Raw genomic sequence first — 25,051 nt, forward strand, 5'->3', positions numbered from 1 at the left:
GTGTGGTCAGCAGTGTGGTCAGTAGTGTGGTCAGCAGTGTGGTCAGCAGTGTGGTCAGCAGTGTGGTCAGCAGTGTGTTCTGGGAATTTAAAAAGACTCAACAGTATTAATCAATCAAATGAAAGGAGCCAATAAACAGAGAAAACTACATTTGTTTTCTTAAATATAAATACATTGATGTCAAAATGACCCCCTCTTTTCACTCAAAATATTCATGTTGAGAACAATTTAATAGCTTTCCACAACTAAACAAATATTATTCTTATTTTCTATTTTCACTGATCCAAATAATCCAAATAATGAATACACCCAGTTCTCCCACCCGTGTGGATCTGAGAGCTGGAATTAAATCAAGTATACATTGATACATCCTCTCTTATACACACACACCATTGCTGGTATATACCTGGTATGTGTATAAGAGAGGATTTATGAATTAGTCGGATTCGGTTGCAAAACGTTTGGTCTGTTGCAAAACGTTTTGCAACGGAAACCGTTCACTCCAAACGGAAAACGTTTTGCAACGAAAAGAGAGTTTCTATTGGAGAAAATCAAGTAGGTCCCTCCCCGTTTCGTTCCGTTTGTTCTGTTTGTTTCCGTTTAGTTCCAATAGTAAACGGTAAACTAAATATACACGTACACACTACATTGACACTCCCACACACATTCACATACACTACATACGCTAACACACATAGGCTAACACACACACACGCGCACACAGAGACCGACACAACATAAACACACACTTCTACACTGATAATTTGCTGCTGGTGCTCTGTTCTTTATTTTACTCTTATTATCGATCCTGATGTCTTGTCACTTTACCCTGCCTTCGTGTACATATCTACCTCAGATACCTCGTACCTCTGCATATTGATCTGGCACTGGTACTCCCTGTGTATATACTGTAGTTCCATTGTTGTGTATTTTATTTTATTCCTCTTGTGCTACTTTATCTTTAAACTCTGTGTCGTTGGGAAGGGCTCGTAAGTAAACATTTCATGGTGAAGTCTACACCAGTTGTATTCGGCCCATGTGACAAATACAATTAGATGTTATATTATTTGGTTTAAATGGTTTCTTTTTCTAAAACGTTTTTCCTACAGAATCCGACTAATGAATACACCCCTGAAGTTCAATCAAACCCGCAATTTATTGTTTTACTGTACGAAGATAGGCTACTTGCACCGCGATCTGACACTTCCTCCAGCTTTGGCAACATCCGGATTCCAGTCGAGATGGTCATGGCGGAGGGTGCAGCTGTTATGAGGAGGAATCGACCAGGGACTAAAGAAAAGGTACAAGATTTTAGCAACATGGTTTAATTTTAGTGTGTTCAATGCTCATGTCTTGCATTTTTTACTTGGGCACATTTGTATCCTTTCCTTGACGGCCCGTTTGTCAGCTGCTAACGTTAGCTTACTTAACTAGCTAATGTTGCTAGTTAGCGAGGCTACATACAGCCAGCTGGCTAGCCAGTCAAAGTCAGGAACTATAAGATATGTGTAGGTTACAGCTATCAAACGATGCCTGTTTGTATTGTCAATTGTCTGAAGTTCTGAAAATCGAATCTACAGGTAACTATCTAGTAGCTAACTACCTCGCCCTTAATCATGACTCTCAGTGCCATTAGATTACACATAAATCACTGGATGAAGGCTTCTTCTGTAGGTGGGAGTTTTGGTAAAAGCCGCGACACTCGGTCTGAACATTAACACGGATAGTTTGCAGTACGAGTTTGGAAACATAACGATCTTATCTTTCATATCGAAGAGAATTAATGTAAAAAAACCCAACAACAAACATGTTCAATTGATACACATCTTTAAAAGGTTAGTGTACCACATGGACATATTTCCATTGTACAACGCTTGTTAAGGTCTCTATACCTGTGCTAATTAGCTATCTCTGGGTCTCTGAACAACTGTGTGTAAACTGAAGACAGACCACAAACATGTCACTGAGAAAATACTGTCCACTGTAACTGTGTTAACAGGTTAAACCAGTGGAGGCTGGTGGGAGGAGTTATGAGGACCTCATTGGAATGGCATAATGACATTCCAGTCATTACAATGATCCCTTCCTATAGCTCCTCCCACCAGCCTTCACTGGTGTACAGTAAGCCATATTTTGCATTTGTGAAATTATTTTGATGTGACATGATCGTAGAGGGATTTATGTTTCTAGAACTGTACCACAATTGAGAATGGATTCATGTTTAGATGGAGTATTTAGCTTTCAGAGCCAATTCGTCCTTTAAACAGAACATGTAAGGTCCTTGGACTATAAGGAGTAATGTTAGGCTCCTTTAGTCCAATATTGGGCTAGTAGCTACCTAGTCATTTACCAGACAGATAAGCTAGCTGGCGAGGTCTTTTTGTCAGCTGAATCAGTGCAGTTAGTTTGCCCTGCTGAGTGTCTTGTGTATGCCCACAGGACTTCTACAACTGGCCCGATGAGTCATTCGAGGAGATGGACAGCACACTGGCTGTGCAGCAGGTGGGAGTCAGATGTCTCTGTTATAATGTTTGAAATATCTTACTGTTTGAGTCATTTGAATATGATGACACCGTGGTTAATTGAAGAAGTCTAATCAGGCATTCTACTAGCTACGTAGCTAGGGTTGATCTGTATGGGCAGTTCTCTGTTACATTCTCCAGTATGGTTTGAGCAGTTGCATATAGCCAAAATATCAGAGAAACTGAAATCTTTCAAGTGTAGACAACAATCAGACTGCTATTCTGCCATTTGAGTTGCTGAGGTAGAATGGCTTAGTTATTTAATACAGTTCTGTTCTGCTTCTAAAGTCTGTGGTTCTTCTCAGTACATCCAACAGAACATCCGTACAGACTGCTCCAACATGGACAAGATCCTGGAGCCCCCAGAGGGTCAGGATGAAGGGGTCTGGAAGTACGAACACCTCAGGTAGTGGCTGCTGTTTACCACTTAGAAGAAAGTCACGTGGACATCCAAAATGTGTACTGGTGCTGAAAACACATCCTTCTTTTAACATTTGGTCTTGTCTCGTGTCCTCTGTTTTTAGGCAGTTCTGTTTGGAGCTGAACGGACTTGCTGTGAAACTACAGGTATGCTCTTACGATTGACCAGCAGGACTGGCAATTCCAGTCCTCGGGGGCCTGATTGGTGTCACAGTTTTGCTCCAGCCCCAGTTAACACACCTGACTCCAATAATCACCTAATCATGATCTTCAGTTGAGAATGACATTTGATTAATCAGCTGTGTTTGCTAGGGAAGGAGAAGAAGTGTGACACCAATCAGGCCCCTGAGGACTGGAGTTGCCCAGGCCTGTGACATAGCTCTTCAGGAAGATCATGTTGAACATCCATTCTTCTCACACTGTGTTTGTTGGTGTGGTAACGTCCAGTAAGTCTGTTGCTAACATGTACTCTCTGTTCACAGGGAGAATGCCACCCAGACACATGCACCCAGATGACGGCAACAGAGCAGTGGATCTTCCTCTGTGCTGCACACAAGACTCCCAAAGAGGTAAGGTCCTCTCTGCCCACAGCATTTGTAGAGGCAGATCCCTCATCCAGTTCCTACCCCCTTTCCCTGGTATAAGAACAGAATACTAATATAAACCAGTTACACTTTTATCCAAAGCCACTTAGTCTTAGTGACTTAGTCATGCTTGCATACATTTTTTATCAACTACAAGATAGTTGTCCTCTGGCACCGAACATTCACCATGCCAGAACTAATAACACCATTATAGTCATCATTGTATCATGGCTGGTACTCAAGCCTGTTGTTGTGTTTGCTGTCTCCTGCAGTGTCCAGCCATCGACTACACCAGACACACTCTGGATGGCGCCGCCTGCCTCCTCAACAGTAACAAGTACTTCCCTAGCAGGTAACAACTGTTTACCGTGTTCCTATGTCTCCTGTGACTTTAACTTTCTCATTAACCCCCAGCACCCTTCACACACAAATCACAGTCGTTTTTTTATTTAACACCATTTCATCCAGTTGATCATTCGCATCGTACTGATTTATGCAGCTACCTACATTTGCTGTAAGCGTTGTAATGAAGCTGCTGTCTATAGATTGTGAACTGATTTGGTCTCTGTTCTATGGTAGAGTGAGCATTAAAGAGTCCTCAGTAGGGAAACTGGGTTCAGTTTGTCGACGGATCTACAGGATATTCTCCCACGCTTACTTCCACCATCGTCAGATCTTTGACAAGTATGAGGTAAGCATTTTCTATGACTGTCTTTATTCCTGTGAATAGTGAATTGTAATTACACATGTACATACTGTACTTAAAGCACTAACCCAACACCTAGCCCTACGGCTGGGATTCCATCTGATCCCGCGCTGTCGGATGTTCCAGCGGCTGCCAAGATCACATTCACGGTTCACGCTGCATATGTCGGCTCAATGGGAAATGACCTTTACATGTTAAGCGTGCTACAATGCTTGATCAGATTGAATCCCGTCCTAACTCTTACCCCCAGCAGGTTTCACATAGATTCAGCTGTGATTGTGATGATACTTGTCACATTGTACTTAATATAATTTGACTCTGGTGTATTGGTTACCAGTGATTACAGCTTTCAACTAGCATTGGATTTTGAAATGTTGTTGTGATTTTATATAGGAAAAGTAAGCGAATGCTCTTGCCCTCTCCAGAACGAGACGTTCCTGTGCCATCGGTTCACGCGCTTCGTGATGAAGTACAACCTGATGTCCAAGGACAACCTGATCGTACCCATCATGGAGGATGAGACTAACCCTAACGAAGCAGAGGGCGAGAACGACGCCTGAGGACTGGAATCTGAAGAGGATCTGCTACACCCTGCCAAACTATTTCAAACACATGGCTGTCACACACACACACACCCACCCACAACCACACAATACTCTCAAAAGCACACTAAAATCACCCGTTTTTAAGTAGAATATTTTCAATATTGTATGAACATCCTAATTTAATTTAGCTTGTACGTTTCAGTGAACAAGACATTGTTGTGGTTAAATGACTAACCAATACACACTGTGGCCAGTAAATTAGGTACACCCATCTAGTACCGGGTCAGACCCCGCTTTGCCCCCAAAACAACCTGAATTCTTCGGGGCATGGATTCTACAAGGTGTCGGAAACGTTCCACATGGATGTCGGTCCATGCAGACGGGATGGCATCACGCAGTAGCTGCAGATTGGACGGCGGTACATTGATGCTGCGAACAGCCCGGTCTACATCATCCCAAAGATGCTCTCTCTATTGGGTTTGGTCAGCAACAATGTTCAGATACGCCGTGGCGTTCGATCGTTGCTAAATTGGTATCAAGGAACCTAAAGTGTGCCAGGAAAATGTTCCCCACACCAGTACACCACCGCCACCAGCCTGTACTGTTGACACCAGGTAGGATGGGTCAACGCACTCGTGCTGCTTACTCTAAAACCTGACTCTGTCGTCAGCATGAACCGGGAACCGGGATTCGTCAGACCAGGCAAGGTTTTTCCACTCCTCAATTGTCCAGTGTTGGTAATTGCGTTCCCACTAGTGCTTCTTCTTTGTTTTAGCTGATAGGAGTGGAACCCCGTGTGGTCGTCTGCTACAATAGCCCCTCCGTGACAAGGATCGACTGGTTGTGCGTTCCGAGATGCCGTTCTGCACACCACTGTTGTACTGTGCCGTTATTTGCCAGTTAGTGGCCAGCCTGTTGGCTTGCAGGATTCTTGCCCTTCTCCTTCGACCTCTCATCAACGAGCTGTTTTCACCCACAGGACTGCTGCTGACTGGATGTTTTTTGCTTGTCGCACCATTCGCGGTAAACTCTAGACACTGTCGTGTGTGAAAATCCCAGGAGGCCGGCCCTTTCGGAGATACTGGATCTGGCGCACCTAGCAGACAATCATACCACGCTCAAAGTCACTTAGGTCGCTAGTTTTACACATTCTAGCATTCAATCAAACAGTTACTGAATGGCTCGATGCCTGTCTGCCTGCTTTATAGAGCAAGCCACAGCCAAGTGACTCACTGTCTGTAGGAGCGAATCATTTTGGTGAACAGGGTGGTGTACCTGATAAACTGTGAGACACTCATGGCTAGTTACTTTATCATGTGCTTTCTGTTTGGTCCTTAGGCAGTGTTTACACAGGCAACCAAATTCTTATAGGCAAAATAATTGCTCTGCTTGGTCAAAAGACCAATTGGTGACAAAAGATCATAATTGGGCTGTCTGTGTAAACACAGCCTTTGTTGTGTTCTAGGTGTCAGGAACTCTGGTCTAATATAGAGCTACAAGTTAATATAACAGGTATTTAATAAACAGCCTACATTATACAGGTTGACATAACAGGTATTTAATAGTCCAATATTTCTGACTACTGTATATAGCACCACGTCAGTCTTCCATCCTAGATTAAGGAAGTGGTGATTAATGATTAATTGAAGACTAGTGGAAGTGAAGCTGATCCTAGATCGGCTGAGGTTAGGATTAGGGGAAGCTGATCTGCACCTAGGGGAAGCTGATCTGCACCTAGGGGAAGCTGATCTGCACCTAGGGGAAGCTGATCTGCACCTAGGGGAAGCTGATCTGCACCTAGGGGAAGCTGATCTGCACCTAGGGGGAGCTGATCTGCACCTAGGGGGAGCTGATCTGCACCTAGGGGGAGCTGATCTACACCTAGGGGGAGCTGATCTACACCTAGGGGGAGCTGATCTACACCTAGGGGGAGCTGATCTGCACCTAGGGGAAGCTTCAACCCAGAGCCAAAAACTGCAACATTGCTGCAGGATAGCCTGTTTACTGGGCCAGAGTTCCTACATCTTTGACATTACACAAAGACTGCTTTCCTAATAACTTGTTTCTATAGAAGGGGACGCGGGGTGTTTTATGTTCATGCCATTTAGGGCAACAATCTCTCACTGTATTTATTTAAAAGGAATTTGATGTTTTATTAGTGAATATTAATTAATGACAGCTACTCAGAAATGCCTTAGGTTTTCGAAGCACAAGTATGTCTCATTCACTTTCTATATTGTGATGAACTATTACTCAGGCAACACAACAACGATGTGTTTGACTGTGTTACCATTTTGTCCCTGGTGGATATCCATTCACTGTTTCTTATTAAAATATCAGATATATTTACAATTGAGTGCCATGTTTATTCCTATTGTACATTTGTGACCTGTAGTCTTCCCATTTTCACAGTAGTGCAATGTTTTCAAACCAGCTTCCATTTCATCAGTAAGGTTTTTTAATAACGGGTTGTTTCCCTGGGCTCAATGACACACGGACGTATCCATCCTGCTCAACGGTTCAGACTTTATTCTTACCAACAACACGACCCACTTCTGAACACAAGTCTTAAACATTTCCCCCCAATATTCGGAAAGAACAAGGCACAATGTAACGTGCAGAAGAACATCAACATCTAAATGTTAGCTAGTGTTCAGAACTATATACAAAACATACAACATGTTAAAACAAAATCCTAACTGGAAGGTCAAGACAACTTAGCCTCATTTATAAAAAGGGTAGACGAAGGGAACACATCTTGACTCTAAAACAATATTTGACATTTTTTAGAGGCAGCCCAGCATTGTTGATCTGCTCCTCAAATTGAGTAATGGGATTACAGTAAGTAGAGGAAGGGAAGAAATGGGGAGGTGGAATATCCTCAAACTCAACTTCAAATGTTTAACATTGTAATAAATAGTTAAACATTTATGTTTTAAAAGGCAAGACACATTGACTTGACAATGTGGTGCTATGAAAATATGTAGAGTAAAACATGTTTATTAAAATGTAACATTTTGAGAAACTACAGGCATGCTTGGAATACAACAAAATACTTTCCCTAAAATGATCTAATTTCAAAACAAACTTTGATTCTGTTTTATTAGTAACTGATCAAATTTACCTAAAAGTTTATTTTAATGTTAAATTAACAGAACGTGGGATAACTTATGAAATTCTTCTGTCATTTGTTTTCTTCTGGCATTGACTTTCACTATGATCAAAATTCTCAACAAGAAAACAAGTATGTTTCAGAGCAAAACGGTATAACTTTTCAATTGTGAACCTTCGTGGAAAATTCTAGATGTTTCTACCCTGATTATATATCTTTTTTTACAGGGAAGATCATGAAATGAAAGTGAATAGCGGTTCACACAAAACAAAATCAGACACCTCATAGTACATGCTATTCAAATAATTATTCAAAAAAAATAGGCCTACATGAAATATGTGATGCCATAAATTCTTTAGTTAAACCTCAACTCTGACACCCATAGCTTATCAGTTATAGAATACAATTTATAAAAACATATATTTTTTTTTTTACAGGATACATGCATAACCAATATGGGAGCAGACCAAGACAGGATGTAGGAAATAAAAATAAACCAAACCGTGTAAACCCGAGTGGACCATGGGTGACTCATGACTGAACCAAGGGTGATTGAAATTGATGAAGATGAGGCGAATAATTTACAGGCAGGAAAGAATGGCAAAAAAAAGCTGACTGTTGACCTTCCAATCTTGAAATGTCCCAGCCGTCACACAAAGCCGATGTGAGACCATGTGAATCTGTTTGACTGATGTTCATTGTACTTTATTTGTGGTCTCCGTCCTGTGGACAGAGTTTTGATGTTACCCCTCACCTGAAGGGCACATCGTTTTTAGAGACTCACAATCACAGCAAAATCTATATGAAACCGCTCTCGAAAACATGAGATACATAAAAATGCGTAAAATAATCTCCTGTTTATGTATTTTTTCATCCAGTTGGAGAATTATGTAACGATTAACCCTCTAGGGATCTATTTTCCCTCTTCTGTGACAGCAGCCTAATTATTTTTTAAATACATTTTCCAACATGTATTGCAGTCACATTAAAAAGACAGTAATCTTGACTATTCTAATACCATTGAGATAAAACATGCTCAATAGCAAATAGAGAGCTTTTAACCAATATTGGCAGTAATCTTCGTTCGACTTTTTTTTTGCTTTGCATTAATAGCTAATTTGAAAAACAAAACTTGTGATTGGCCAATAGGCATACATAAAGCAGTACCAGGAAATAGTTCCCTTTTGCTTCTATACTCTGAACGGTTACATGGCAAAAGTTTGACACAGATGCCAATGGAGGAACATTCTTGTTACAAAAGATTGTTTAGCTTAACTTTAAGCTCAATCATGCATTAGGTTAGTTATGAAACAGTTAAACAGTACAATACCAATAGCTAGTTATCCCTCCCTGAGTTGTGGAAAAAACACCAGAGAAAACTATGCACTTTTTCACAGTCCGGAAGTGATAGAACGAGCACTTACATCATAGTGCTTACAGTACTTTTTAGTAGCTAAAATGATAGAATATTACATACAATTATACTACAAAGATAAAAAATGGAACATTCAGCGAGCACATAGTTGTCTGGACTGAATAATATAATGCGGGTGAAGGGTTGGAGGAGACAGGGTCATGGAGAGATTGAGAAGCGCGTGGAGAGATTGAGAAGTAGGTCTTTCTGCTTGAGGAGATGGGCGTTTCATTGGCTGAAAGGAAACGTGGATGACCTCTACTAGAGTGGTTCGGTGGCGGGCGGAGGGGAGGGGTCAGTGGTGATTTCTGGGCGGTACTCCTTGCGCAGGTGGGCGTAGTGCGGGTTGCGTCCGTACCTGGGCTTCAGGGTGACCGGCGAGGAGGGGTAACCTCGCCTCATGGCGTGGAACTTCTGTTCCTAGATGGGGAACGTAACAGACATGACACATGACAATCCTTCAACAGTCATTCATCACAACAGACCAATAAAGATGATTCTCTAGCATGCATTATCATATGATGTCATAATAAGTTTATACTGGCATTATAACTGGTACCTTTCCTGGTTCTTGCTGTATCATCACAGGTGTCATCCCCCCTGGACTTTGTGGGTAGTATAACGTGTGATTGTAGGCTGGTTGCACCATGTGGTCAATGAACTGCTGCTGTGGTAAAACAAGTAAGCACTGAGTACGGTTTTATACATCAACTGTCACCTAATGCTAACGCTATGAAGTAGCATATGGGAAATAGTACACTGACCGAGGGAACTACAAAATGGTTGTGTTCAGTAGGTCGTACTGTGGCAAAACATTTTGAAACAGTCAATACAAATGTGCCTTTTTTTATTGGACCAAGGTAGTTTTTTCTCCTCAGTTTTGAGCGTAATGAACAGGACTCAGGTCAGGATGTTATCAACCTCTGGGATGGGGGCCTCTATGAGGGGCATGGCAGGCTGGACACAGCCCCCGTCGCTGGGCTGTTCCATGGGCTGGTACAGGAGCTCAGAGGGCTGCATGTACAACACTGGGCTGGAGGGCACTGGAGACTGACACACACAATTAGTTGGCATTTAGAATCCACCTCGCCTCTGATAAAAACCCACTCACAAACATAGAGGTGAAGTGCAAAGAAGCCCATCTCCTTACCTGAGGAACGTTCCATTGCAGGTGACTAGGGTGACACTGTGTAGGGGCCTGAAGGACACAGAGTATAGGAAACAGATCAGTACCCAGGAATACACCAGCTTTCTCCTGGAATAACACCTCAATAGCATTACATCTGAACAGCTGACTTGGCTCTCAGTGCCTGAGGTACCAGTATTTACAATGGATGTCTTATAATGCTGTACTGGTGACTACAGTTAGCCTGGTCCCAGATCTGTTTGTGCTGTCTTGCCAACTCCTATGGTCATGGACATCATTGCCTATAGAACACAAACAGATCTGGGATCAGGCTGGTCAGTTGAGCTGTAATGGTGGTGGTGAGACGGTCCAGGACAGTCTGCTCTGACCTGGTAGTGATGGTAGGTCGGCTGCTGGTAGATGGGTGGAGGCTGGTGGGTCAGCATGACTGGAGAGCCAGGCACTGAGCGGGACTACAAGGACATAGACGCACATGTAATATGCGGGACACCAGCCATGTAAGAAATAACATGTATCTTTACGCCAAAAAAGCAAATGTACAATAACTTAAGATTTTATCAAAAGCAATGCATTGTATAAAATAACTAAAACACTGTAGTATGTCACGTCTGTTTCCTGGATGAAACATGATCGATAGTCTCTATGATTCTCACGCGTTGCTTTGTAATCAAATCAAATTGTCATGTAGAATGCACATTTCATTCACCACCAGGGAAAATGTGGCATGAGCACATGGCTGAGTGAAGGATAGGACTCACAGGCCAGTGGTAGGGCGCGGAGGGGCTCATCTCTGGGGTGTGGAAGTAAGCCACTCCGTTGTGGTAGGTGTAGGGGTACCCCGTAGAGGTGGTGAGGTACATGGTTCCACAGGGGGTGGGCATCATGGCAGGAGTATGGCTGGACACAGAGAAGCTGTTTGCTGAGTGGAGGAGGAAGGAGGCACAAGTCAACCACCAGGTTATGTACAAAGGCAAATGTTATCGACACTCAATCCCAGGTGATGATTCAGAATTTTAAAGCCAACAAGTGCAACAGCACATTAGTCCCCACCCACCACGATCAAGATAAGACAATATATGGTATGATAGTTAAAATGTTCAATGATGCATTACAAACGTGTTGAAAAAGTTATTTCCACCACTATGTAATCCTACTGCTTCAGCTGTCACTCATCTACAGCATGGTAAGACAACCCTGTTCCTGAGGTGCTGCAGGATTCTGTTCAATCTAGGCACCACACCTGACCAAATTAGCTAATTGATCAGTTCAGTGACTGCCTAAATTCAACACACCTGGTCTTCCAGGTCGGTTAAAGCACTTCAGGACCAGGGTGACCTACCCCTGCTCTACGGCGCTCTGTTACTTACGGTGACCTCCCACTTGTTGCTTGCGGACGGCCTGGCCGATGTTGAGCCTCTTGTCCCGGAAGCACAGTCTGTCAGCCTGGAGATGTGGTGGTGGCAGAGGGACAGGGGGTATCCGGTACAGATTGAGACAGATCACTTTACACTGAACATTTACTACCCATGACCATGACTTTACTGGTGATGGACTGAGCTAGATCTAATGTGAATTTGAGCTGCTGTCCGCCAGAAGGAGATATAAGATTTGTAGTGTATCGTTTCTATCCCATATCTCTAAAGGTGCCATCTAGCACCTAAAAGGGTTCTTCGACTATCCTCATATGGGAACCGTTTTGGATTCCACGAGGAACCCTTTCCACAGAGGGTTCTACATGTAACCCAAAATGATTATACCTGGAACCAAAGGGTTCTCCTATGGGGACAGTCGAAGAACCGTTTTGGAACCGTTTTGTCAAAGAGTGTACTTTTAGTTACTCACATCATGAAGGATTCTCTCTGTATCCTCCTGCGTCTCAAAGGTAACAAAGCCATATCTGTGGGATGGACACAAACACAAGGCAGTGATACAGTGTCCCTGGATTACATTTCCATACCTTATTTAATAAACATCATCGCAGGTGTCATCCAGTCTGTGGGGCAGAACATCTACAGTTTAACTGAACTCACCCTTTTGACACCCCAGCACGGTCAATCACTATCTTCACCTCCTTCACTGCTCCATGCTGGGAGAAGAAGCGTCTCAGGTCGCTCTCATTGGTCTACACACAAAAATAACACCCCATTTTTATGCTCCAGTAACATGCAGCAGCAAAAAGGTAAAGTTAGGTCACAAAACCAGGAGGCCCTATTTTTATTTTTATTTATCCGTTATTTTACCAGGTAAGTTGACTGAGAAGACCTTCTCATTTACAACAACGGCCTGGGAAATAGTTACAGGGGAGAGGAGGGGGATGAATGAGAGAATTGTAAACTGGGGATTATTAGGTGACCATGATGGTTTGAGGGCGGGATTGGGAATTTAGCCAGGACACCGGGGTTAACACCCCTACTCTTACAACAAGTGACATGGGATCTTTAATGACCTCAGAGAGTCAGGACACCCGTTTAACATCCCATCCAAAAGACAGCACCCTGCACAGGGCAATGGGATATTTTTTAGACCAGAGGAAAGAGTGCCTCCTACTGGCCCTCCAACACCACTTCCAGCAGCAGCTGGTCTCCCATCCAGAGACTGACCAAGCCCAACCCTGCTTAGCTTCAGAAGCAAGCCAGCAGTGATATGCAGGGTGGTATGCTGCTGGCATGAAAGTAAAGAAAGAGACAAAATTCACCTTGAAATCAATGCCTCCCACAAAGATGCGGTTAGGGATGATGGTGCCAAAGCGTGGGGCATGGTGAGAGGGAGAGGTGTTGTTGCTGAGGTCTTGAGACACTGGAGTAGGAGGAGGAGAGGGAGTGCTGGTCTGCGTGCAGATTGAGATTACCTTGAAACAGAACAAGAGCATCACTGGATTGGCCATCCTCACCAATGCTGAGAAATTCTGATAATGTAGCAAAAGTTAGCTATTTTACAAAGCAATATTGTTTGATATCTTTAAGACAAAAAATATGTTGTAAGCCTTTGATCTTTCAAAACAAACTGTCTCTACAACTGTATTCTTGGGGCCAACTGCACCTTGAAAAGAGGTTGCCTTTGTAGATGCACTTTTATTTTGTCTAGAGCTGGGGATAACTTTCTGGCTCACAGAAATGCATGAGAAACTGCACAATGCTAGGCTAAGGTTTAGGAGAGAATTTAGCTAGTTAGCTAGCTACTAGCTAACAAGAATCAGCCAACACATTTTCGATCAGGAGAAACATGCAAGATCAATCACCATTTACCAATAAACGAGTTACAACATAACTTACTCTGGTTTGGAATACATTATATATATCAAGCGACATATAACTGAACAGAAATAACGCTAGTTAACATAGCTAGCTCGATAAATTAGCTAAACTAAATACCTTGGTAACTTTATGCACTGGAAGCTAACATTAGTGATAGCTAGACAATTATCGTTAGCATTCAAGAGTGACATTTTAACTTACTGGCTATATAACATTAATTTATATAATTGTAGTATTGGCAACCCACATTGTTACATGAATCACAATTAAATTTCCGACACAATCAAACATAACACTTATCTGTTTAGCTACTTTGCTAGCTAGCCGATGTAACGTTAATATATATATATTTTTTTACAACATATTCATTTTAGCTAACTAGCAAGATGGCAAGTAAAGTTAGTACGCTCGTGAAGGTAACTTACAGCTATTTCGTTCTCCATTGTAGACACCGTGCTTAATTAGATGTCTTGAACAAGTAAAGTGGAAACAAATAATTGATTGAGGGTTATATCCAATCTTAAACAGCAAGACAATGGCAACTAAAGTTAAAACACCTTGCAAGCGAAGTGCACACAGCCAGGTACAGCCGACCTTGCATCAGAATCATCAACACCAGTCCCGCTCTAGCTGCAGTATGAACGAAGGAAAAATATCTGGCGTTTGCCAGTTTGAGCTAGTCGATCCTAAACCATTCATATTCATAGGTGGGCAAGTATTGGTTACATTTCTATTGTTACAGTTGTATTTAACCAGAGAAACATGTATCTATAGATTATTGTTAGTTTGTTTCCATGTGCCAAAGGTAGGAAACTTTAGAGGAGTCTCAGGTTAGCTAGCTAGTTTAATTCGGTTTTATTTCCCGCTCTTCGAGGCTCTGCCGCCCTCAAAACTTGTCAAAATGGCACTTTCCCAGTCCCCAATGACAACGTTGATGGCGGGAGAAAACCGTTTTTATGAAAACCGTTTTTATTGAACAATTTCAGTTAATTCCTACATTAGTTTACATTATGTGTGCATTACTGAACATGGCAATTATCGTATTATTAACATTTTGGCACAAATATTCTACAAAGAAAACTAGCAAACATACCAAAACATTTAGGCACATTTACCCTATCGCCCGAGTCTGTCGTATGGTTGGTACCGGGTTCTGTCTTGCCTGGTTGCCATTTTTATTTTTTTAAAGCTAATGTTCAACTCCTTGCACTTCATATTCACATGACTTGGAGTACAAGGAGTGGAATGTTAGCTAAACAGACTGGCAACCAGGCTACTAGGTTATGTCAGGCAGAGACCGTTCACATTGATACAGCACTTTGCTGCTGTCTTCAATGCAGCGCCCCCTCCCAGTCTCGCTCTTTCTGAGGCCTTTTATATATGAACCCTCTTTGATTAGCCATGCACGGTAGTGTGAAGTCCTTAGCTGATCTTTTCAAAAGTAGACCTATGGGTAAATGAAATAGAATGTTTCTGTAATGTTCAGCATTCTTTTGCTAGGTCGTTATATTACATAGTCCTATTGAAAGCATTGAATTGATTTTGTGTGCAAGCATCCAATATTGCTATTAGGGTCTATTATGTTGCAGGTGTTGTGCAGTGAGGTACAGGTGCTTATTATTGGTTGCGTTCCCCTGCTCAAACACTGCATGCATAAACCAATGGTTGCCTTCCCTGTCATCAACTGTGCATTTTTGCACCAAAATGCTAAAACATAAGATGTGGTTAGTTGATACATAAAATACCTATCCGGGCGTTGTAAAATCTGGCATGTGTCAGCTACGTCAGAGCAGAGGAACACGACCATTGCCATGCCTTGTTTTGTCATGTTCCCTAGCCTAGCAGAATGTCACACCTGTTCTGTGCTCGGTGCTCGGCTTACCTACCTGGGAGCATTGTCCAGGGAGCCTGGAGGGTGAACCGTGCATTTCTCCACGGTCCTGGGAGAGACAGGGTTTAGTGTGATGAAAGAAAGAGACACTGTGAGAACTCTGTCGCCAGGCTTGCAATGCCTGTGCTGCACTTACCAGGACGGTATCGTTTAACCGTGAACTGTGGGCCATGAGCACCACCATCCACCCTCTCCTGCCCCATATCTCTCACTCGGGTTGCTTTGCTTATTGCAGTCCCTATTTTTTCTTTATCCTTCTCTAGCCCAGACAAATGAAAGAGTTCTAGTATATACACTCTGTCTTGGCTATACACTGAGTATACAAAACATTAGGAACACCTGCTGTTTCCATGACATAGGCTGACCAAGGTGAATCCAGGTGAAAGCTATGATCCCTTATTGATGTCACTTGTTTAATCCACTTCAATCACTGTAGATGAAGGGGAGGAGACAGGTTAAAGAAGAATGTTTAAGCCTTTTAAGACAGGGATTGTGTATGTGTGCCATTCAGAGGGTGAATGGGCAAGACAAAAGATTTAAGCGCCTTTGAACAGACTATAGTAGTAGGTGCCTTGCGCACCGGTTTGTGTCAAGAACTGCAACGCTGCTGGGTTTTTCACGCTCAACAGTTTCCTGTCTGTATCAAGAATTGTCCACCAGCCAATGTGACACAACTGTGGGAAGCATTGGAGTCAACATGGGCCAGCATCCCTGGGGAACGCTTTTGACACCTTGCCCCGACACCTTGTCCATGCCCTGACAAATTGAGACAGTTCTGAGTGCAAACTCAATTTTAGGAAGGTGTTCGTAATGTTTGGTATACTCAGTGTATATCCTTCCTGGTTTGGTCAGTCTTATGGCCAGTATGCAATATACTGGCTATAAGTCTCCAGAATAATAAAGGCCTGAATAAATATTTATGCAATATTCAAGATCAGTCACAAGAGGGCAATGTTTCCCTCTGAATTTGTGCTGGATAGGCCAAAACATAGCCTGCCTGTCTACTACAACATGTCATGAACTGGGTTTGTTTGACAGTTCTAATCCAGAGAACGGTAAAGCATGTTGTAGGTCTAGTATGTAATGAGGTGTTTAGAGAACTTTTCATTTGCTAGCTGTGTTCTATCAGGCAATATGGCTCATAACAGCTTTATCCACCACCAGGATAGGTTCAGGCCTATCGCTGGGAGGGTTAGGCCTATAGGATGTGTTTGTCTGACTCCTAGGCAGGGGGACAAAGTACCTGACAGACTCAGCTTATAATGCAGATGTACATCTGGGGCAGTATTTCCCTAGCATTACACACTTAGTTTAAAGGTTTGATGATGAGTTGATTAGTGGAATCAGGCGTGTAGTACTTGGGTAAAAACATGGCCTCCTCAGCCTGACAGGGCTGCATGCGGAAAGGAGTCTCCATCAAATACTATTGTATTTGTCACATGCTTTGTAAACAACAGGTGTAGACTTATAATAACATATTTAACTTACGGGCTGTTCCGAACAATGCACAGAGAAAAATAATAGAAAAATAATAACACAAGGAATAAATACACAATGAGTACCAATAACTTGGCTATATACATGGGGTACCAGTACCGAGTCGATGTGCAGGGGAACAGTCAGGTTACAGTCAGCCATGTAGACCCCTTTTAACTCAGTCAGGTTTGACATGTAACCATGTAGCCTCTTTTAACTCAGTCAGGTTTGACATGTAGCCATGTAGCCTCTTTTAACTCAGTCAGGTTTGACATGTAGCCATGTAGCCTCTTTAAACTCAGTCAGGTTTGACATGTAGCCTCTTTTAACTCAGTCAGGTTTGACATGTAGCCTCTTTTAACTCAGTCAGGTTTGACATGTAGCCTCTTTAAACTCAGTCAGGTTTGACATGTAGCCATGTAGCCTCTTTAAACTCAGTCAGGTTTGACATGTAGCCTCTTTTAACTCAGTCAGGTTTGACATGTAGCCTCTTTTAACTCAGTCAGGTTTGACATGTAGCCTCTTTAAACTCAGTCAGGTTTGACATGTAGCCTCTTTTAACTCAGTCAGGTTTGACATGTAGCCTCTTTAAACTCAGTCAGGTTTGACATGTAGCCTCTTTTAACTCAGTCAGGTTTGACATGTAGCCTCTTTTAACTCAGTCAGGTTTGACATGTAGCCTCTTTTAACTCAGTCAGGTTTGACATGTAGCCTCTTTAAACTCAGTCAGGTTTGACATGTAGCCTCTTTTAACTCAGTCAGGTTTGACATGTAGCCATGTAGCCTCTTTTAACTCAGTCAGGTTTGACATGTAGCCTCTTTAAACTCAGTCAGGTTTGACATGTAGCCTCTTTAAACTCAGTCCGGTGTGACATGTAGCCATGTAGCCTCTTTTAACTCAGTCAGGTTTGACATGTAGCCTCTTTAAACTCAGTCAGGTTTGACATGTAGCCTCTTTAAACTCAGTCAGGTTTGACATGTAGCCTCTTTAAACTCAGTCAGGTTTGACATGTAGCCTCTTTAAACTCAGTCAGGTTTGACATGTAGCCTCTTTTAACTCAGTCCGGTGTGACATGTAGCCATGTAGCCTCTTTTAACTCAGTCAGGTTTGACATGTAGCCTCTTTAAACTCAGTCAGGTTTGACATGTAGCCTCTTTTAACTCAGTCAGGTTTGACATGTAGCCATGTAGCCTCTTTTAACTCAGTCAGGTTTGACATGTAGCCTCTTTTAAATCAGTCAGGTTTGACATGTAGCCTCTTTTAACTCAGTCAGGTTTGACATGTAACCATGTAGCCTCTTTAAACTCAGTCAGGTTTGACATGTAGCCTCTTTAAACTCAGTCAGGTTTGACATGTAGCCTCTTTAAACTCAGTCAGGTTTGACATGTAGCCTCTTTTAACTCAGTCAGGTTTGACATGTAGCCTCTTTTAACTCAGTCAGGTTTGACATGTAGCCTCTTTAAACTCAGTCAGGTTTGACATGTAGCCTCTTTTAACTCAGTCCGGTGTGACATGTAGCCATGTAGCCTCTTTTAACTCAGTCAGGTTTGACATGTAGCCTCTTTAAACTCAGTCAGGTTTGACATGTAGCCTCTTTAAACTCAGTCAGGTTTGACATGTAGCCTCTTTAAACTCAGTCAGGTTTGACATGTAGCCTCTTTAAACTCAGTCAGGTTTGACATGTAGCCTCTTTTAACTCAGTCAGGTTTGACATGTAGCCTCTTTTAACTCAGTCAGGTTTGACATGTAGCCTCTTTAAACTCAGTCAGGTTTGACATGTAGCCTCTTTTAACTCAGTCAGGTTTGACATGTAGCCATGTAGCCTCTTTAAACTCAGTCAGGTTTGACATGTAGCCTCTTTAAACTCAGTCAGGTTTGACATGTAGCCATGTAGCCTCTTTAAACTCAGTCAGGTTTGACATGTAGCCTCTTTAAACTCAGTCAGGTTTGACATGTAGCCTCTTTAAACTCAGTCAGGTTTGACATGTAGCCTCTTTTAACTCAGTCAGGTTTGACATGTAGCCTCTTTTAACTCAGTCAGGTTTGACATGTAGCCTCTTTAAACTCAGTCAGGTTTGACATGTAGCCTCTTTTAACTCAGTCCGGTGTGACATGTAGCCATGTAGCCTCTTTTAACTCAGTCAGGTTTGACATGTAGCCTCTTTAAACTCAGTCAGGTTTGACATGTAGCCTCTTTAAACTCAGTCAGGTTTGACATGTAGCCTCTTTAAACTCAGTCAGGTTTGACATGTAGCCTCTTTAAACTCAGTCAGGTTTGACATGTAGCCTCTTTTAACTCAGTCAGGTTTGACATGTAGCCATGTAGCCTCTTTTAACTCAGTCAGGTTTGACATGTAGCCTCTTTTAAATCAGTCAGGTTTGACATGTAGCCTCTTTTAACTCAGTCAGGTTTGACATGTAACCATGTAGCCTCTTTAAACTCAGTCAGGTTTGACATGTAGCCTCTTTAAACTCAGTCAGGTTTGACATGTAGCCTCTTTAAACTCAGTCAGGTTTGACATGTAGCCTCTTTTAACTCAGTCAGGTTTGACATGTAGCCTCTTTTAACTCAGTCAGGTTTGACATGTAGCCTCTTTAAACTCAGTCAGGTTTGACATGTAGCCTCTTTTAACTCAGTCAGGTTTGACATGTAGCCATGTAGCCTCTTTAAACTCAGTCAGGTTTGACATGTAGCCTCTTTAAACTCAGTCAGGTTTGACATGTAGCCTCTTTTAACTCAGTCAGGTTTGACATGTAGCCTCTTTAAACTCAGTCAGGTTTGACATGTAGCCTCTTTAAACTCAGTCAGGTTTGACATGTAGCCTCTTTTAACTCAGTCAGGTTTGACATGTAGCCTCTTTAAACTCAGTCAGGTTTGACATGTAGCCTCTTTTAACTCAGTCAGGTTTGACATGTAGCCTCTTTTAACTCAGTCAGGTTTGACATGTAGCCATGTAGCCTCTTTTAACTCAGTCAGGTTTGACATGTAGCCTCTTTAAACTCAGTCAGGTTTGACATGTAGCCTCTTTTAACTCAGTCAGGTTTGACATATAGCCATGTAGCCTCTTTTAACTCAGTCAGGTTTGACATGTAGCCTCTTTAAACTCAGTCAGGTTTGACATGTAGCCTCTTTTAACTCAGTCCGGTGTGACATGTAGCCATGTAGCCTCTTTTAACTCAGTCAGGTTTGACATGTAGCCTCTTTAAACTCAGTCAGGTTTGACATGTAGCCTCTTTAAACTCAGTCAGGTTTGACATGTAGCCTCTTTAAACTCAGTCAGGTTTGACATGTAGCCTCTTTAAACTCAGTCAGGTTTGACATGTAGCCTCTTTAAACTCAGTCCGGTGTGACATGTAGCCATGTAGCCTCTTTTAACTCAGTCAGGTTTGACATGTAGCCTCTTTAAACTCAGTCAGGTTTGACATGTAGCCTCTTTTAACTCAGTCAGGTTTGACATGTAGCCATGTAGCCTCTTTTAACTCAGTCAGGTTTGACATGTAGCCTCTTTTAACTCAGTCAGGTTTGACATGTAACCATGTAGCCTCTTTAAACTCAGTCAGGTTTGACATGTAGCCTCTTTAAACTCAGTCAGGTTTGACATGTAGCCTCTTTAAACTCAGTCAGGTTTGACATGTAGCCTCTTTAAACTCAGTCAGGTTTGACATGTAGCCTATTTTAACTCAGTCAGGTTTGACATGTAGCCTCTTTTAACTCAGTCAGGTTTGACATGTAGCCTTTTTTAACTCAATCCGGTGTGTGCTTTAGAGTGAGAAAAAGGTTCCACTCTTCAAGTCCCCCAGCACCTTCTTCAGTGTTTTAGGCTCTTAACAAGCTGTGACAACAACAGAACACCGACCTGCTGAACTTATAACAGCAAGTCACCACGCTAGACGTTGTAGTGCCTCTCCCTAAGTCCCATTGGGCTATGTTTGATTTACACGAGTATTTATGGTTCTGCGCCCAGATATCTAACTGATTACTTTCCCCGTGTTAGGGATGCACATAGACACAGCACCAGATCAGGTGTTGTTAGTGTGCGCTTATACAGGTTCAGGAGTAATGCTGGGAATTTTCTAGTTATATGTGTATTTTCAAGTTATATGTGTGCTTGTTTTTTTTTTAAATGGTTGAATCAATAAACCAAACTAAAAAACTCAAAGTTTCCCTCCCTAAGTCAAATTGGGCCAGGTAGTGTTAGCCGGAGAGAGACAGTGGAGGGGAGAATGGGTGGGCGGCCAATTAGCGGCGCAGGTAGCAAGAGCCTCGTTAAAGACAGGGCTGATTCAGGTGGTGCTGTCGGAGCACTTTGTTAATAAAGCTAGTACATGTAATCTGGACGCTCTGCCCCACACTACGCCACTCGATGCTGTGCTGATCCTCAAAGAGCCACTTTGTCTCTGATTATAGGCCTCGTGCAGCTATAATTTCTCTCTGATTGAAGACAGATCACTCTAGTCTTGACAGTCTGTAAATTGCATCTTATTTTTCCCCCAACCCTTACCACAACAAAGGGATACGGCATCAGTTGTACCAAGAGAGCACGAGGCAGCAAATCGCCTGCTCCATTACCTGTAATGCATCGACCACTCCGTGGGGGGCGGCATACTGAAAAGTGTTCACGTCCAAACCTTCCCCTCTGGTGTGGGCTTTTACTGTTACGCATATGCTGGTTGGTCGAATTTCCGTTTTTATGTCAATGCTTTTTTCCTGGATTGAATTGTCTGTCACTTATGCCATGTCAGTATTTTATGAGTTAGGGTTAGGGTTAGGGTTAGGCTCTCTCTCTCTCTCTCTCTCTCTCTCTCTCTCTCTCTCTCTCTCTCTCTCTCTCTCTCTCTCTCTCTCTCTCTCTCTCTCTCTCTCTCTCTCTCTCTCTCTCTCTCTCTCTCTCTCTCTACACAGACATGTCTTGTCCCTCCATACATCAACACTCTTGGTCATACAGCACTTACCAGCTCCCCACTGTTCACTGAAAGCCTCATAAAATTAGCCCCATGATGAATCACCTTTTTCCTTGTTCCTTCTTCATTATTTCAACCCCCCATCCCCCCATTGTCTGCCCTCCCCATTCTGAAATATGGACATCTCAACTGGGGCTGAAGTCACTTGTTGTCCACGGCCACTGGAAGTTAATTGGAGCTTTAAATTTGCCAACGAAGTCTTACTGTGCTAAATGAACATGGCTTTGCTTGATAATTACAGCAATCTAGCACACCTCCCATTTACATCCCACAAAGATGGGTTTAGATAGAAGGCTACTCTGAGAACATCTCTTGCTTTAAACAGAAACAGAATATAAAGTGGCGCATTCTTTTTATCTACTGTGTAACACTACCTGTATCCATACATGCATGGTTATTATTCAGTCATATGGGGAATTTTAGCTTCTACAGTAGAACTCCCTGTATTGTGGCATGTTGTTATTCCCTGGTTTAAACTTATGTCTGTATCCTATATATCTGCCTATCCCCTCACTCTGGCAGGCTGTTTCTACCCCAAAGCAATGTCTGCCTGCTGCCTGAAATCTGCTATGATGCAACATGACATGACAACCCTCCTGCCACTGTCACTGTCACACCCAAGGGAAAGGGTATAGCTAGGTAGATCAGGGTATAACATACAGTACTAGGTAGATCAGGGTATAACATACAGTACTAGGTAGATCAGGGTATATCCTACAGTACTAGGTAGATCAGGGTATATCCTACAGTACTAGGTAGATCAGGGTATATCCTACAGTACTAGGTAGATCAGGGTATATCCTACAGTACTAGGTAGATCAGGGTATATCCTACAGTACTAGGTAGATCAGGGTATATCCTACAGTACTAGGTATATCAGGGTATATCCTACAGTACTAGGTAGATCAGGGTATATCCTACAGTACTAGGTATATCAGGGTATAACCTACAGTACTAGGTAGATCAGGGTATATCCTACAGTACTAGGTAGATCAGGGTATATCCTACAGTACTAGGTATATCAGGGTATATCCTACAGTACTAGGTAGATCAGGGTATATCCTACAGTACTAGGTAGATCAGGGTATATCCTACAGTACTAGGTATATCAGGGTATATCCTACAGTACTAGGTAGATCAGGGTATATCCTACAGTACTAGGTAGATCAGGGTATATCCTACAGTACTAGGTACATCAGGGTATATCCTACAGTACTAGGTATATCAGGGTATATCCTACAGAGCTAGCCTACTCATTCAGCTGGTTGTTAACAGAGTCCAGTGTTCTGTATGTGTAGCCTACTCATTCAGCTGGTTGTTAACAGAGTCCAGTGTTCTGTATGTGTAGCCTGTTCATTCAGCTGGTTGTTTACAGAGTCCAGTGTTCTGTATGTGTAGCCTACTCATTCAGCTGGTTGTTTACAGAGTCCAGTGTTCTGTATGTGTAGCCTACTCATTCAGCTGGTTGTTAACAGAGTCCAGTGTTCTGTATGTGTAGCCTACTCATTCAGCTGGTTGTTTACAGAGTCCAGTGTTCTGTATGTGTAGCCTACTCATTCAGCTGGTTGTTTACAACAGAGTCCAGTGTTCTGTATGTGTAGCCTACTCATTCAGCTGGTTGTTTACAGAGTCCAGTGTTCTGTATGTGTAGCCTACTCATTCAGCTGGTTGTTTACAGAGTCCAGTGTTCTGTATGTGTAGCCTACTCATTCAGCTGGTTGTTAACAGAGTCCAGTGTTCTGTATGTGTAGCCTACTCATTCAGCTGGTTGTTTACAGAGTCCAGTGTTCTGTATGTGTAGCTTACTCATTCAGCTGGTTGTTTACAACAGAGTCCAGTGTTCTGTATGTGTAGCCTACTCATTCAGCTGGTTGTTTACAGAGTCCAGTGTTCTGTATGTGTAGCCTGTTCATTCAGCTGGTTGTTTACAACAGAGTCCAGTGTTCTGTATGTGTAGCCTACTCATTCAGCTGGTTGTTTACAGAGTCCAGTGTTCTGTATGTGTAGCCTGTTCATTCAGCTGGTTGTTTACAACAGAGTCCAGTGTTCTGTATGTGTAGCCTACTCATTCAGCTGGTTGTTAACAGAGTCCAGTGTTCTGTAAGTGTAGCCTACTCATTCAGCTGGTTGTTTACAGAGTCCAGTGTTCTGTATGTGTAGCCTACTCATTCAGCTGGTTGTTTACAGAGTCCAGTGTTCTGTATGTGTAGCCTGTTCATTCAGCTGGTTGTTTACAACAGAGTCCAGTGTTCTGTATGTGTAGCCTACTCATTCAGCTGGTTGTTTACAGAGTCCAGTGTTCTGTATGTGTAGCCTACTCATTCAGCTGGTTGTTAACAGAGTCCAGTGTTCTGTATGTGTAGCCTACTCATTCAGCTGGTTGTTTACAGAGTCCAGTGTTCTGTATGTGTAGCCTGTTCATTCAGCTGGTTGTTTACAACAGAGTCCAGTGTTCTGTATGTGTAGCCTACTCATTCAGCTGGTTGTTTACAGAGTCCAGTGTTCTGTATGTGTAGCCTACTCATTCAGCTGGTTTTTTACATAGTCCAGTGTCTGTATGTGTAGCCTACTCATTCAGCTGGTTGTTTACAGAGTCCAGTGTCTGTATGTGTAGCCTGTTCATTCAGCTGGTTGTTTACAGAGTCCAGTGTCTGTATGTGTAGCCTACTCATTCAGCTGGTTGTTTACAACAATGACCAGATTTTTACTAATGCTCCTGTGTGTAAGAGAGGGCCAAGCAAGGAGAATGGACCATGCTTCCAAAGACAAGACCAGACGCCCTGCCCCAAATTACCGGGGGTGTGGGGTGTCCCCAAGGAGTCAGTCAGTCAGGCCAATCCCAGTGTCTCTGGCCGGTCTCCAGTGGCAGGTCATAGTGGGTGTCTGGTCTGTGAGACAGTTTTTGACAAAGCAGGGTACCCAGCAAATCAATTCAACCAAGGCGCAAATACAAACAGCAATTAATTTCTGTCACTGAGCTGGGCGCCTGGATTACGTGGAAACCTGGTTGTTGTTGC

The 25,051-nt window shown here is 42.7% G+C and overlaps 2 protein-coding genes across 3 annotated transcripts; one reads left to right on the top strand and one right to left on the bottom strand.

The window, feature by feature from the left end:
• The first annotated feature begins 663 nt into the window (after nucleotides 1–663).
• On the top strand, nucleotides 664–7,129 carry LOC129847948 (MOB-like protein phocein). Its single transcript, XM_055915529.1, has 9 exons — nucleotides 664–989; nucleotides 1,110–1,301; nucleotides 2,440–2,502; nucleotides 2,828–2,928; nucleotides 3,047–3,089; nucleotides 3,425–3,511; nucleotides 3,799–3,878; nucleotides 4,106–4,217; nucleotides 4,658–7,129. The coding sequence occupies exons 2-9, from the start codon at nucleotides 1,242–1,244 to the stop codon at nucleotides 4,790–4,792; spliced, it is 681 nt and encodes a 226-aa protein (XP_055771504.1). The 5' UTR covers nucleotides 664–989; nucleotides 1,110–1,241; the 3' UTR covers nucleotides 4,793–7,129.
• Nucleotides 7,130–9,410: 2,281 nt separating this feature from the next.
• LOC129847947 (protein boule-like) lies at nucleotides 9,411–14,580 on the bottom strand. Of its 2 annotated transcripts, XM_055915528.1 has the most exons (12): nucleotides 14,262–14,580; nucleotides 14,130–14,173; nucleotides 13,146–13,298; nucleotides 12,481–12,572; nucleotides 12,293–12,347; nucleotides 11,818–11,893; nucleotides 11,209–11,369; nucleotides 10,819–10,902; nucleotides 10,454–10,501; nucleotides 10,225–10,353; nucleotides 9,863–9,970; nucleotides 9,411–9,723 (listed from the first exon to the last, which is right to left on the bottom strand). In XM_055915528.1, exons 2-12 carry the CDS (start codon nucleotides 14,145–14,147, stop codon nucleotides 9,565–9,567), a joined length of 1,083 nt encoding a protein of 360 aa, XP_055771503.1. In that variant the 5' UTR covers nucleotides 14,148–14,173; nucleotides 14,262–14,580; the 3' UTR covers nucleotides 9,411–9,564. The 2 variants fall into 2 exon arrangements, with proteins under 2 accessions (XP_055771503.1, XP_055771502.1); XM_055915527.1 differs by having other exon boundaries at nucleotides 14,130–14,580.
• Between the last annotated feature and the right edge of the window lie 10,471 nt (nucleotides 14,581–25,051).

Source organism: Salvelinus fontinalis, unplaced genomic scaffold (assembly GCF_029448725.1).
Source record: "Salvelinus fontinalis isolate EN_2023a unplaced genomic scaffold, ASM2944872v1 scaffold_0964, whole genome shotgun sequence".
In the NCBI taxonomy this organism is placed as follows: domain Eukaryota; kingdom Metazoa; phylum Chordata; class Actinopteri; order Salmoniformes; family Salmonidae; genus Salvelinus; species Salvelinus fontinalis.

Excerpts from the sequence above, each read along its gene's own strand:
- LOC129847948 (XM_055915529.1), top strand. The coding sequence starts at position 1,242 with ATGGTCATGGCGGAGGGTGCAGCTGTTATGAGGAGGAATCGACCAGGG. Across the intron at positions 3,879-4,105 it reads AACAAGTACTTCCCTAGCAG|AGTGAGCATTAAAGAGTCCT; the intron begins GTAACAACTGTT and ends GTTCTATGGTAG. Across the intron at positions 4,218-4,657 it reads AGATCTTTGACAAGTATGAG|AACGAGACGTTCCTGTGCCA; the intron begins GTAAGCATTTTC and ends TGCCCTCTCCAG.
- LOC129847947 (XM_055915528.1), bottom strand. Across the intron at positions 12,348-12,480 it reads CGTGCTGGGGTGTCAAAAGG|ATATGGCTTTGTTACCTTTG; the intron begins GTGAGTTCAGTT and ends TCCATCCCACAG. Across the intron at positions 10,502-10,818 it reads CGACCTACCATCACTACCAG|GCCCCTACACAGTGTCACCC; the intron begins GTCAGAGCAGAC and ends TGTGTCCTTCAG.